This window comes from Plectropomus leopardus, chromosome 12 (assembly GCF_008729295.1).
Source record: "Plectropomus leopardus isolate mb chromosome 12, YSFRI_Pleo_2.0, whole genome shotgun sequence".
Lineage (NCBI taxonomy): Eukaryota > Metazoa > Chordata > Actinopteri > Perciformes > Serranidae > Plectropomus > Plectropomus leopardus.
In genome coordinates this window covers 9,057,473-9,071,738 of record NC_056474.1, presented here as the reverse complement: position 1 = coordinate 9,071,738, position 14,266 = coordinate 9,057,473, and the positions used below count along the sequence as shown (strand labels likewise).

At 40.2% G+C, this 14,266-nt stretch overlaps 2 protein-coding genes across 3 annotated transcripts; one reads left to right on the top strand and one right to left on the bottom strand.

Annotated features, from left to right (window-relative positions):
- The first annotated feature begins 412 nt into the window (after nucleotides 1-412).
- On the top strand, nucleotides 413-6,070 carry pter (phosphotriesterase related). 2 transcript variants are annotated; one of them, XM_042498410.1, is made up of 5 exons: nucleotides 413-490; nucleotides 1,788-2,247; nucleotides 2,857-3,122; nucleotides 3,702-3,842; nucleotides 4,646-6,068. In XM_042498410.1, exons 2-5 carry the CDS (start codon nucleotides 1,816-1,818, stop codon nucleotides 4,854-4,856), a joined length of 1,050 nt encoding a protein of 349 aa, XP_042354344.1. In that variant the 5' UTR covers nucleotides 413-490; nucleotides 1,788-1,815; the 3' UTR covers nucleotides 4,857-6,068. The 2 variants fall into 2 exon arrangements, with proteins under 2 accessions (XP_042354344.1, XP_042354343.1); XM_042498409.1 differs by having other exon boundaries at nucleotides 452-490; nucleotides 1,760-2,247; nucleotides 4,646-6,070.
- c1ql3b (complement component 1, q subcomponent-like 3b) lies at nucleotides 5,342-7,510 on the bottom strand. Its single transcript, XM_042498411.1, has 2 exons — nucleotides 6,899-7,510; nucleotides 5,342-6,644 (listed from the first exon to the last, which is right to left on the bottom strand). The coding sequence occupies exons 1-2, from the start codon at nucleotides 7,508-7,510 to the stop codon at nucleotides 6,465-6,467; spliced, it is 792 nt and encodes a 263-aa protein (XP_042354345.1). The 3' UTR covers nucleotides 5,342-6,464.
- Nucleotides 7,511-14,266: the final 6,756 nt, after the last annotated feature.

The following is a 14,266-nucleotide window of genomic DNA, read 5'->3' as shown; positions in this document are numbered from 1 at the left end:
TTTGAAATATTATATTATCATCATAAAATCATTTTATTATTATTATAATTTTGTTTATTATAATTTGTTTTGTTGTTTTTTGTTTTCCTATCCCTGCACTGTATACTATGTTATTTTTGTCATTTTGTGTATTTTAAATTGTGCAAGAATGAAAAAGTTAAAAATGCTTCAAACAGCATGTTTCATACTTATGCTCTTCAGACGATTTAGTTTTTGTCTGCCAACAAACTATAAGCCTTTTAATTTATGTATTTAATCATTTTTAAGCATATTAAAAATACATTGGAGAAAATAATTGCAAAGATAAACGATGATAAACTTTGATACATTGAGGCAAATGAGGACTCTGTAGTCAGCAAGAGCTGTAGTCTCGCGATCTCTCGCGATGATTCGCGCTTCCTTTACCTTAAAGCACCCATTGCTCTCCGTTAATCTGTAGCTGTCTGTCTTCGGCCGACGGTGGAAGTGGACTCCTTGGACCAAAAACAAGGTCAGCAAACTGGCTGTCGGAAGTTCAGATAGATTTCTAGATTTAGAAACTTTTAAACTTCCACCCACCTCGTGCTGCAGCTTCGAGTTTCCTGTATGTTGTTTAAATTAGATTTTGACGATTTAACTTTGCCGTAGCACAAAACGTCACTCCAGGTCATGTTGCAGTTATAACTCGCGTTTTGCAAACACAGAAAGTGCGTAAAACGGGAAGAAATAGTCGCTATGGTGCATTTTAACAAGGATCATGTTTTGCACTCTGCGGTCCAAATGTCCTTTTCCTGCACTGTGAAGTCAGCCTTGTCTGAGCTTGTCTTTGCAAACTCAGTCGACTGCCTGATCTGCCTCTAAAATGTTTATTATATGTTCTGTGAAGACAAAAATTAAAGAAGTCGCCCCAGATGCACCAAACCCTCTTAACCTTTCAGATCTTCCCTCACCAGGTGTGCTGAATGATAAATACCATTTGATAATAAGTAACCTATTGGTAACGCCCCCCAAACACTAAGGTGTTGTGCTGTGTGCAAACACTCTGGCACATGCCCAAAAAGTGGAAATATGTTACCAACAAAGCCTGTAAGAAGGAGAATTTCTGTAGAAGTGAAATACTAATAAGTTTAAATGGAGTAAACATGTAATTTTACAGAGTCAGCACTGGTTTTACAGGAAAACCAAAAACCCAGCTTTAAGAAAACATCTGTAATGCTGCGAATGCCTTGTCAGCAGCAGATGTTACTGTATGTTAGGTAATAGTATGTTACTACAGTCAAGAAAATGTAGGCAAATGTTGCATTAACATCCTTTGACTTTCACACAAGGAACCTGGAGGTGCTGAAATACGGATTTCAGGGTTTCACTTTTCATTCTGGGGTGCTCTACGCAGCCAATTAATGTCTGATCGCTCAACAAATGATTTCAGTTGCACTTTTATATTTTCATATAGTTTGTGTGCAAAAAATGTGAATTTTGTAAATTAACTACCATCTTACAAATAAGTTATTAAAAACTGTTGTGGAGTAGAAAGTACATTTATTTCTGATGTGTAGAGGAGTAAAGTAGGAAGTAGCATGTAAAGTAAAGTAATAGTACCTGAAATTTGTACTTAGGTGCAGCACTTGAATAAAACGTTGGTGAATCCTAGAAATCAATGGGTACTAACAAAATAGGAAGACATTGTGGATACAGACATAAATAAAAGAACATGTGTGCATATATCACTTTCTGTATGAGGCCCAAACTTTACCAGATCTGATATTTCTCTCATTTATAGATAAATTAATAAAAAAGTGTGCTTCCAGGTTGCTGTAAAATCCCTGAACATCAGTGATGTCAAATTTGAGTGGAAAGGTCCAGACCGTCCTGGGTCTGGTAGAGCCAGACCAGCTGGGCCGCACCATGACCCACGAGCACCTGACCATGAGCTTTGAGTGCTGCTACTTCCCCCCTCCTCCGGGTGATGACGCGGTGGCGGAGAACCCGTTCCAGATGCAGCATATGCACTGGCTGAGACAGAACCCGTACAGCTGCCACGAGAACCTGCTGCTGCAGCAGGAGACCGCCGCCGTGCGAGACGAGCTGCTGGCCTACAGAAAGGCCGGCGGGGGCACGATAGTGGAGAACACCACCACAGGTATTGACCGGGACCTGCCCGCCCTCAAGCAGCTGGCCAAGGACACCGGGGTCCACGTGATCGCGGGAGCAGGGTACTACGTGGACTGCACCCACACGGAGGAAACCAAGAGGATGAGTGTGGAGAAGGTGAGTGTAGCAGCACACTGTTTGCCCAAAACCTGGCATGTGCACTCATGACAGCAAGTCTAAAAAGGATTTGGACTTGTGGGAACCTAACCAACATGTGTGTGTGTTGGGAGTTTGTCAAAACACAAAGATTTCTTACTCCAATGTGTTCAAATCACTACTTGGTAATGACTTTCCTTTAACTCTTTGAAAGAAATTGTTTTGATTTATTTCAAAAACATGAGAAGAAGGCAATGAACAAGTTAAGATATGATCAAAATATTAGTAAGAAATTAGTAAAAAAAAAAAAAAAATCACATAAAAATAGCACAACAAGAACAATATGGGAAAGTTTAAAAAAATAAAAGTAACAAGGAAATGACTTAAAAAGTGTTTAAAAATTGTTAATAAATTCTGTAAAATAATTTTGAATATTTAATTATGATACTTAAAAATATGGTTCCCCCATATTTTCCCTAGCTTTTTAAAAATGTTTTTCTAAATCTGCTTGTTTTTTGCAATTTGTGGGGCGTTTCTTTCCGAGTTGCTCATTAAGTCTGTTAAAGGAACAGAGTCACTTTAAAGGCCTTCTATATCAGTGGCTTGCTTAAAGAGTTTCCTGTCCGTCAGCTCACAGATATTATTGTCAGCGAGGTGCTTCATGGTGCAGATGGCACCGACATCCGCTGTGGCGTAATCGGAGAGATTGGCACCGGCTGGCCAATCACCGAGAGCGAGACGAAGGTGCTGAGGGCCACGGCCCGCGCTCAGGCTCAGCTCGGATGCCCCGTCATCATCCATCCTGGTAGGAATCCTGCCGCCCCAGCTGAAGTCGTCCGGATACTTCAGGAGGCGGGTGGCGACATCAGCAAAACTGTCATGTCACACCTGGACAGGTGAGAATAGCCTGTAAACAGTAACACTAATCTTACCTCCTTTACTCAAAAGGAGGAAAGCACAGCTCGTCATTCCACAAATGACGTTTAAATTTTTTTATCTGCTTTTCACAACAAAATATTTTAGCCCCTGCTGTTCTGATTGCTGGTATTTTTTCAACTGCATTGAATTTCTCTCTTTTTGAAAATGTTATTCAACTCTTTAGAAAAAAAAACAAGCTGAAGAAAGAAACAGTGTAAACTTTGTCTTTTGAAATGCAGGATGGAGCTCAGAGAAAGTCAGCTTACTTTGCCTGGGGGCCCCTTTTACAAAATGACAGGAGGCCAGGGGCCAGTTCATGAGCAAACATTAATAATTTTTTGTATGTATAATAAAGGGATTTCTTGTTTTCAACTTTTGGATGTTTGCTGTGCATAAGAGTGTTTCTAGGATTTATATATGTCCAGGTGTACATGAATTTATTTTGATCGTGAATTAGAAAATGTTCAGAGGGACGCTTTGCACCCCTTTGCAAAGAATAAGTAGAGTATCACAGAAGTATTACTGCAGTTTCAATAACTTTTTGGGTCTTTCTGCAGGACTATATTTGATGAGGGGGAGCTGCTTGAGTTTGCAAAGCTTGGGAGTTACCTGGAGTACGATCTGTTTGGAACAGAGATGCTGAACTACCCGTACAACCAGGAGGTGGACATGCCCAGTGACAGCCAGAGAGTCAAGACGTGAGTAACACTGTTACACGAATTAAACTTGTCTTTTCAGTGCTGAAATGTGTCATGAGTGAACACAAGTGTGAAACCTGGGCAAATTGGATAGATTTCTTAAAAAATAGAAATAAAAACAGGAAGAAAGTACTGAGCTAATGGAGAAGAAATGACCCAACTTTGGCAAGAAATAAGTAAAAAAGTACAAAAAATACCTGGAAATTAGCATAAAAAAACAAGTAAGTAAAAATTCAAATAAAAAAAGGTAATGACCTGCAAAAGTGCTTAAAAATTATAATAATTCTGTAAAATAATCTTTCACACTCATAACATTTTCCCCAGCATTTCTAAATTTACTCATTTCTTGGAATTTGTGAGACATTTCTTGCCAAGTTGCTCGTTGCCTTTTTTTCCCACATTTTCAAAAGACTTCAAACCAGTTTGCTCAGGGTTTAAAAGGTTTGAAAACCTGTGAAAGGCACAAGAAAAGTGATGTCAATCCAGGTTTCAGAGGGTTAATGTGACCTCAATGTCCAAAATGCCTTATGTTCATTAATACTGATGTTTGTGCAGAGAAGAACGTGCCCCAAGGTGTTTTCACACAAACTGCGAGACACTAATCCCCCACTGCAGCGGAGGGAGGAGTGTTTGTCAACATGAGTGATGAATGGCCGGCTACATGTTGGTCCACAAATGCAAGAAACCACTTTAACAAGACGTGAAGGCAGACGGGCCAACAACAGTGTGTTTTTTAACAAAAACTATCAGCTGTGTTGTGTTTAAGGCCCCTCGTTTTTCTCTGTTTCTTTGTTCTCGCACAGTTTGGCGTTCCTCGTGAAGGAGGGCTACGAGGACAAGATACTGGTTGCGCACGACATCCACACCAAGAACCGTCTCACCAAGTATGGCGGCCATGGCTATTCTCACATCCTGAAGAACATTGTGCCAAAGATGCTGACGAGAGGCATCTTGCAGCACCAGGTGGATAAGATACTCATCGAAAACCCCAAACGCTGGCTGACCTTCAAATAAAGCAAAGAGAGGAACACGTGGAAGGCGTTTCGATGCACCCATTATTTTATCTTCAATGAATACTTTAGGATTTTTGCAGTAATCAAGAGTCCAAACACATATCTTAAAGTGTTTTTGGATGCTTAAACCAATGAGCTGAGTGTTTGTGTATCAGTTTGTCTCTAATATTTGTAAATGTTTCAGCACAGCAAAATGTTTTGTAACTGTGCTGCTGTTTAATGCAGCTGAAAGACTTCTTACAGAGGCCCTCATCAATTAAAACTGGATTTCATTTTTGTGATTATACATAATTCACATTGTGCGCAAATAATATGAAGGAGCCTCTCAGGATCACAGTGCCTCTCATTTGCAGTCTTGTTTTTGTCACCCAAAAAAAAATAGAAGCTTTTTCTTGTCTGCAGAAATCCAAAACAAATATTGTCCCTCCTCTAGAGGTGTTTACTACAATGGTGCTGACAGTTATGGTGCTAATTGATTTTTCAATGTCAACATTGTTGCTGTCTGTGTATTTGTTAGTTTCCGCAAGCATGTTTTCTGGGATGAAAATAATGAGCGTATTCAGTAATCAGTATGCCGCTCTGCTCGCGACACAATGCGGCTGTGTTAGATGAGTTGTCCTGTTGCCCCTCAGTGGGTGTCTGGGTGTCTATGGGAGGCTGACTGGATGAAGGACATGTTCTCCTCTCATCTGGGAACAGGTGGCCTCACAGGGTGACTTCACCACATGATCAATGGCGTGATCGCCACGAGTGACTGTGTGCCGTGAAAAAAAAAGCTCTCTAACTTTGATTAATCTTCTGGAGAGGATTACAAAGTGAGCCAGAGGATTTTAATCTTACATGATATTTTACACATTAGCCGACAGTCTTAACAATCAGCAGGCAGATTGATGCACGCCGAGGAAACGTTTCTGTCAGTGTGACTGTCCAGTTTGGTGGTGGTGACTAAACCAACAGACCACCCTGTTGCCCTGACCAGCTGTCATATTTAGACAAGGAGAAATGAGTTACAATGATCATTTTGTGACAGTGCATCAGTATGAACATCAGAATGGCCCTTTACACATACTTTAAAGTGTTTTCACGCTGCACAGGGTTAAAATCTCATATTTTTATAATCATCATCATCATGCATCACTACAGCTTTAAACATTTTCACCCAAAATGTCAAATATTTTTGAAAAATAAAGCACACATGTGGACTAACAACACTGTGATGATTATGTGAGTATAATTTTAGCGTCTATAATAAAGTGATAAAGGTCAATACACTGATCTCTTTCACTCAGCAGCATGTACAGTATGTTTGACATATCAGCGAACATAATTTGGGAAGCTAAACATTTCATTCAGGGTGCAATAGCGACACTAATCAATCTGACAGGTGTACAATTCACTGTACACTTTAAAAATCATGATTCTGTAATTACAGTGAGCTCTTCACTTTTGCAGCTTCTATTTTCAGCACGACGTCCTCCACATCTTTTTGAATTACAATATGGAAATAGTGAGCTCTTCCTCTAATGATCCAACTGACATTGAATCGAGCATGAGCAGTGAAGCAAGCTATATGCAGAGCAGAGTTTTTTCCCCTTTCAGTGAATCTGTTTCAATCAGCGTACAACATGAAGCCGGAGAAGGTGCTGTACTTGTTGTTGTTGCCCCCGTGCGCCTTTCCGCCGTCCAGCTTGATGTAAATCTCGTCCCCAGGCTCGAGGTGCAGGACAACGCTGTTGCTGGCGTAGTCGTAGTTCTGGTCGGCGTCCTGGGCGATGGCACTGGCTCTCACCTGGAAGAGAAAAATGATATCCCTGCTGATGAAACGTGCTTTTATTTTGAAGTCAGCACCGCGGAGAGCTCCTTTCATTTTTTTTAAATTTTTAAATGTTCTGTAATAATCTTGGGGTATCCGTGCGTAAAAGTTGTGCATAAAATGCAAAAAGTGCGAATTTGTTCAAACAAATGATGTCTTTCATTCGTAACCGATAAAAGCCAAAAACAAATAAAAAGACTGTTTCATAATTATTTGATGAGGCGTCCTACCTGGTTGTTTTTGCAGAGGTCAGCCCACATGCTGGTTCCATCTCCGCCTCGCATCAGCACATGGTAAACAAAGAAGTAGATCCCCGGTATTGAGCAGGTGAATTTCCCCGAAGACGGGTCATAGTGATTGCCCAGATTTGTGACCACGTCGTCGAATTTCAACACTTCATATCCTTCGTGCTGCTTCTTCAGTCCTGCATAAAACGCAATCTTTGGGATTGTGTTGTAAGTGGCAGCGCTGATAGCACCGTTGGGCCCATTTGCTCCGGGTGGACCCGGGGGGCCCGGCGCCCCTCTGTCCCCGGGAGGACCAGCAGGTCCAGGTGGCCCGGGCTCGCCAACCGGACCCCTCGGACCCATCCTCCCGACGCGCCCTGGCTCTCCTTGGGGACCTTGGATGAACGTTGGAAGCGACTGAACCAAACGGTTGTCTTTGATCGGGTTGGTCGCCTTTGCTGTTGCTGTGGTCGCGGTCCCGTGGGAGTCGCACACCATTTGACAGGAGCCGAGCATCTCGTAACGCGCAGGAGTCCCGGCGGTGTTCACCACGACCGGTATCAGAACCACCAACACCAGCATCAGCGCGACGCCACAGACACCAGTTGCGATCATCTGCGCTCTGCGGACTCGCTGTGTTCTCCGGAGCGGATGGTCTTCCAGCCTGCTTGTGGGCGATATTTTTGCAGAGGGAAGAATTTCACCTGCTCTTGTTTTATACCGCAACTTTTGGAGATAAAATAGTCCTTTAAATGTTTACGCGCAAAAGTAAGCATCCACAACTTTTACGCGCTGCGGTATCCGTCCGACTGATTCATCTCCACTTTCCACTCCGCGAGACTTTTCAGAGATAGAAAAACTGCACAATCTGCGTTAAGTGGTTATGCGACGCAAAGTCAGCTGCAAAAGTTTTCTGCCCACCTCGGTGCCACAGGAGAGAATGGGCTAGAAATGAACCGTTAGCCGCTTCAGTGTTTGGAGAGTGAGGGGAGGGGTGGAGGTGGAGGTGATGGATGGGATAGGATCCATGCATTTCCTCAATCAAAAGAGAGGAAGGGAAAAATATACAAACACTGATGCAACTTTGGGGCTGTGAAACGTGACTGCTTTATTTTATGTGTTTGTGGAGTCAGAGAGCTACTTTATATAATTTCAACAGAGTTTAACACTTTCTCTATTGATGACTTGACATCCCACAACATGTCATTAGAACTCATCCAAACAGCTCTAAAGGTCTAAAGCATAATTAGGCCCATTAAAGACAGAAAAGGCTATACTCCTTTGGCACCTGGTCACACCTCAGCGGCTCCCCGTGTCCAATTTATCACTTGGAGAAAATCTATAGAGCCACTGAAAGGAAGGAGGGAGTCACTAGGAGCTGACAGTGAAGGATAACTTCACAGAAATATACTGATGAAATGACTGAACGCTGAGACATTTAGAGGAAAAATAAGGTGAAATCACTTAATTAATTAACAATGAGTTCACCAGTAAGTTAAACATCTAAATTGTGAGCTGTAATGATGTAAAAAAAAAAAAAAAGCTCAAATAAACCACAGATTTAGTCAAATTTAAAACTTATTTTTTTAATTATTTACAAAACAAACAATCCATATTGATTTCCAAGATTCAAAACAAAATGTCCTGTCCTGATAAAACTTGAGCTCGGTGGGTTTTGTGAGGTTTGACTGATGAAGGGCTAATTCTTTTTGAGGAGGGCAGATGATGATGTGCTCATGAATGCAGAGGCTGTCAGTCCGCGTCGATGGCACCTCACTGCCAGGTGGAGAGATAGATGAACAGGAAGGAAAAACATAGATAGCCTTGTTTGTTTGGGAGGAGCTGAGGCTTTGATTGCACCCCCCGAATCACAAGTGCAGCCATGTGTTTGTTGAATCGTGATGTCAAAAAGTGCCAGACTGAACCAGTGGCACTCTAAAGAAGAGTTTTAAAAAGTAACAAATAATTAGCTGTATTAATTTACAAATATTGATGATCTTATTCTGTCATCAGGTTTGTGTTTCTGCTTTATGTGCTTTAATAAAACTCAAATCAAAGGTCTCATTTAGAGCATTAACCTTTTTTTAATCTCAGTGGACCTCATCTGGCTTCTCAAGTTTTGTCATTTTTCTGTCAAGACTTTTTTTTTACACATTTAATCTATTTCACAAAAACAATATTAACAATACAGACAATGACAAACAGAGAGATAGCTGGCAATAACTCACAGCTTGTTCATTTATGTCAGAGACAAAATAGCATACTAATGTATACTCATGTAAATTCACTTAAACAAAACTAATGTACAAACAACACAAAAAAAGGAAGAAAAGTCAAATATGTTTTTGGCACATAAAACAGAAATAGATTAAAATATCTGCTTCAGAGGAACATTTGCAATCAGGCTGCTGGAAATGGAATAATGTTGAATATAATCAGTCAACATAATCAATAAAGAGAAAGCAAATTTTATCATATTTTTAAAAAGATGTTATACGTATTTTTTGTGTATTCACTGAAGACACATCATGGCCTTCTTGATCTATGGAATAAAGCATGAAGGTCAGGCGATCTTTAAAGCTAACAATGCTTTGTTATGAAGGTGAATCACTTATAGCCATCAAACTAGATGTGTTGTTTTGCTTTTATATGAGAACATTTCCAACACAGCAAGTACTTGATGAGAGTAGTTGGGGTACGTTTTTTTCTCTGTTTAAGGAGGATGGTTTCACTTTGTCGGGTTTGTTTGTCAGCAGGTTTACAGAAAAATAGCGGCCTTGTTTCATAATACTTGTTGGAAAGCTGTAGCATGGGCCAAGCGGATATACCTTTTATGTCTCACTTTTGTTAACATTGCTATATGGCACATTTGGTTTCTCTTTCTCTCTCTCTCTCTCTCTAAAAAAAGGTAGGTTTAAAGTTTAATTATATTTTTGAGTGTCCTGTGGACAATATCGTTGCCATAAAAGGTCAAAGTATTCGAGTTTGGGGAGAACAAATCCCTGTTTAACTTTTATACTACTGCAAAGATGCAAATTGATTTGATTTCAGGCCACCAGAAAAGAACTTTTAATATGGACACACTTGAACCATGGCTGTGTGGATGGCAATGTCGCTCTTTTTTGCGGTCCAGCACTTTGGTCCAGACTGAAATATCTTAACAACCATCGGATAAATTGCCATGAAATTTCATAGACATCTGTGGTCTCCAGACAATGTATCCCTCTGTCTGTGAGGATCCCCTGAGGTTTGTTGCTTCGACTGAAAAATCGGATTGACAACTGGGTACTCATTCATGCCCCCTCAGGATTTGTAATCATTTTCTTGGCACCTTAACTTTTTGTCTTATCATGTTAAATATAAGTGTTTTAATATTTTGGTTTATGACCAAATGGGACAGTTGTGACACCCCCCATCAGCCTCAGCTGTACTGTGTTTAGTGCTAATTAGAGTATTATTAGCATGCCTACATGCTGAGCAAAGATGGTGAAAATGGACAATATTATACCAGCTAAACATCAGCATGTTGCCATTGTGAGCATTTTGGTGAGCATGCTGATTTAGTGCAGTCTGAGTCAAGTTGTAACAAGATTGTAACTTGGAACAACTGATGCCAGTAACTGAGATTTCAGTAAAATTTATCTTACAATTTCCCTTAAATGTTCAGTGTGCAAGATTTAGGAGGATTTTTGTGGCATCTAGGGGGGAGGATTGCAGATTGCAACCAGCTGAACCAGGTTCCTGTTTAAGAGGGGGTTTTTTTCCGAGAGTCAAATTATCTGCAGAGGTCTCTTCCTCTCCAAGACAAACTAACCAAGTGATTCAAATTGTTGAAAACATTGAATAAAGCAGTTTCTGTCAAGGTCTTGGAGAGCAGGTAGCAGCTTGGGCCCGAAGGCAGACAAAAAAGGGCAGCTGGGCGAATTCAAGGATTTATTTTGACAAGTTTACGGTCCCTAAATCAGTCAGGTGAAAGCAGGCAGGTACAAGGAAGCAGGTAACAGAGCCCCAAACCAGAATAAAGACAAACTGACAAGAACAAAGGAGCTGGGCAGGTATATGTAGGGACACACTAATTAGGGGAGTGAGAACAGGTGAGTAAACTGCAGGGCCAGTGAGGGACAGGTGAAACTAATCAGAGCAGGACAGACAATCAGAACTGGAGGGAAAACACAAGGGCGGGAAATAAAGTGACCTAAAAAAAAGAGCAGTTGTATAGAACAGAAGAGAATATATCTTTAGTGTCCAACAGGGTGGAAATTTGTCTTTCACCCACCAGACACAGAAAACAACATAATAAAAAGCAGACAAGCAGTTAGTCAAACAAACACATGAACAGGTCATTATAGGAACATTTAACACATTAAATCTGTTCATATCACTGTCTGTCCGTGGTTTAAAACTCACTCACTTTGTTGAGTAAAGAGTTGTGATGACATTAAGGATGAAGAACTTCTTAAATACATTTTAGGTGCCAGGGGGACTCTATAGCGCCTCCCACAGCTCAGGAGCTCAAATGGGCTAACGAGAGGATGGGAGCAATCTGCTAAGACAATCTTTGCCTTTTTCCTTGTCCTTTCTGTAAAAAGTTGGCTCAAAGCCTTTTGTGGCTTGCTAACTATTTTACTTGTCATAGACACAATCCAAGAAAGTTTACTCTTACATAAGAATAAAATAAAACATGAAACACAACTGAAAAATAGAATCAAACACAGGAAAAACACGACCTCAAGAAGGACATCGGGACAGATCATGATAGTTTCATGTGAAACAAATCAGTGTTTTTCTGATCCTCTCGTCACAGAGGGGCTGCTTCCAACAGTGGCTGACTCAAAAACACAAAAAATGGCTCCAGCTAGAGCCAGTGTTTGGTTTGTCCATTACAGGCTACTGTAGAAACATAGCAACATGGCGATCTCCACAGACAAGGACCCGCTCCCTATGTAGATATAAACAGCTCATTCTAAGGTAATAAAAACGCAACAATCCTTATTTTCAGCTGATTATACACTAAAGAAAACATGCTGTATTTAATTTCTGCCAATATATGCCTGTAAATTCTGAACACTGTATGTTTATCCCTTTAAAAATGGACATCTCGCGGGAGATCATTGTTTGCATAATCCTGTAGACATTGATCTAAAGTAAAACCCATAATAGATAGTACAGTAATGTTTTTGCAGCAGAAAAGCTGAAAAAAAGCACGGTGGCCCCAGAGGAATTAATTATAAATCAATCACAATGCCTTTGCACTCTGCACATAAAAATGAACATATTTACACTCTCCTTAATGAAAAGTTACGCATTTAATGAAAAGTTAGGTACATAAGAATAAGTTACGCATGTAACACACATTGAAAATTTGCGCTCCTAACAGAAAAGTATGTAATTAACAAAAAGTTATGCCCTCAACAAAAAGTTACATACTCAACAAAAGTTACTCTCATGAAAATTTGCACATTTAATGAAAAGTTACACACTTAACAAAAAGTTACACACTGAAGGAAAGGTTACACACTTAATGAAATGTCATGTGTCATAACAAATGTTTTCAAATTCAATGAAAAATTATGTACTTAATGAAAAATTACGCACTTCGTGAAAACTTACACACTTAACAAAAAGTAACGTACTTAACGAAAAGTCACATAAATAATAAAAAAAATGCCCTTCACAAAAAGTCATATAGACTTAATGAAAAGTTAAGTGCTTAAACAAAAATGTACCCACTTGTTACGTGTTACTTACTTTTAAAAACATGTTTGATTTTTGTATTTATTTATTTTCTAAATTATACAGTTTCAATACTTTTATCAATTATTATGTTTTATTGACATACATAACCTTTTAGCTTAGGTTTTACAGATTTTAGGAATATTAAGTATTTGAGGATACCAATACCAATGTAGGCACTGGCTAATCAGTGTCGATATATTTTATTTCCCTCTCAGTATTTCCTGTAACATTTTGTTTAGTTTAATTCATTCATCTTTGTTGCAGCTGACTGTAGTTTGTGAGGACACCGATTCAAAATACATTATCATTCCTAAAAGGCCACACATTTTCTGTGGGATGAGTGTAAAGTAGGAAATAGAATAGTATATAATAGAATAGTATATAAACACACACACACGGTCACACACACTCACAGAAACACAGTGGGACATACTGTGGCGGCTATGAGTCAGTGAGCACTTGTTAGTGGTCAGGCTCTTTCCCTCCAGTTGGCACGAGCCTCTAGTGACTCAGGGAGACTTGTCAACCAGGAGCCAAAGCGAACAGCAGTGTCAAAATCCACCAAAAGCTGTGGGAAGAAGACGCAACTTGTATTAGAAAGCTTTTCACAGCATCACACCGACTGAATCAGAGTGCACTCTTTTTTTATTATTATTTCTGTTATAAAAAAATGTGTCCAAAGTTGACTTTCATCACTCTTTTCCAGGAGAGGATGTTAGTCACTCAGCTCACCTCGGCTGCCGTATTGAAAGATTCCTCTGGTGGTGGAGAGCGCTGACAGGTTGTTTTGAGTCTCGACTTTGGAGTTCATTTACAACCAGTCAGGCAGGAGTCCTGGGGGAGCCTGATGATTTTTGACATCCGGACAAGCAGATGTTCAGAGGACATGAATAAAACATACAGCCCATCTGACCACAGACCGAAGACTTTCCGAGTGTCTAATGAAATATGAGGCGTGATTTCAATTCACAAAAAAAGAAAACATCTCTCTGTCAGATAAGCGTGATGCTGCATGAAATATGTATGACACTTATGTGGCCTGACCTGAGTGGCTAAGCAGGGTTCAATTGTGTTTATGACAATCAAAGCGGAGACAGGTTTGTCAAACGTGGTGAATGGGAAGGGAAACTGAATGGACCTCTCATTATCAGCCAGGAATATAAACAGAAATATTATGTGACCATTGACACCCAAGTGTTGATCAACTGATAAAACAGCATGTGTGCCGGGCAGCGATAAGATGCATGTCCCTCAGTACTTTTCACACCTTCTGCTCTTTCAGAATATTTGTCTTTTTCTGCAGAGGAGCCGGTGAATAGGCTGGGCTCAACAGTTCAGCCCAGCAGGGGGCCGGAGGGGTTAACAGAATGCGTTACCACACCACCCACTCAAAGCTGGTCCTGTACTGTATTTAAGATGGAGAAGCAATCACAATCATCCAGGGTGGGACTTTGGTTTCTTACTGGAGAGCAGGGCTTTTCATTCAAGGGAAAATCAGGGTGATTGTTTTGTTTGATTTCATTATTTCCCTCCTGTTGAAGTATGGAAAAACTTTAAAATCTTTTGATTTCTATGCTTGTCCTTGTGTCAGTGTGCTGCTGTTCTTTTCATTCTTAACAATGTGGGACAGAGATT

Bases quoted from the DNA above. Each gene is read 5' to 3' on its own strand.
- pter (XM_042498409.1), top strand. From the start codon at position 1,816: ATGTCAAATTTGAGTGGAAAGGTCCAGACCGTCCTGGGTCTGGTAGAG. The intron at 2,248-2,856 runs GTGAGTGTAGCA...CCTGTCCGTCAG, and splicing joins AGAGGATGAGTGTGGAGAAG to CTCACAGATATTATTGTCAG. The intron at 3,843-4,645 runs GTGAGTAACACT...GTTCTCGCACAG, and splicing joins GACAGCCAGAGAGTCAAGAC to TTTGGCGTTCCTCGTGAAGG.
- c1ql3b (XM_042498411.1), bottom strand. From the start codon at position 7,510: ATGATCGCAACTGGTGTCTGTGGCGTCGCGCTGATGCTGGTGTTGGTG. The intron at 6,645-6,898 runs GTAGGACGCCTC...TTTCTCTTCCAG, and splicing joins ACCTCTGCAAAAACAACCAG to GTGAGAGCCAGTGCCATCGC.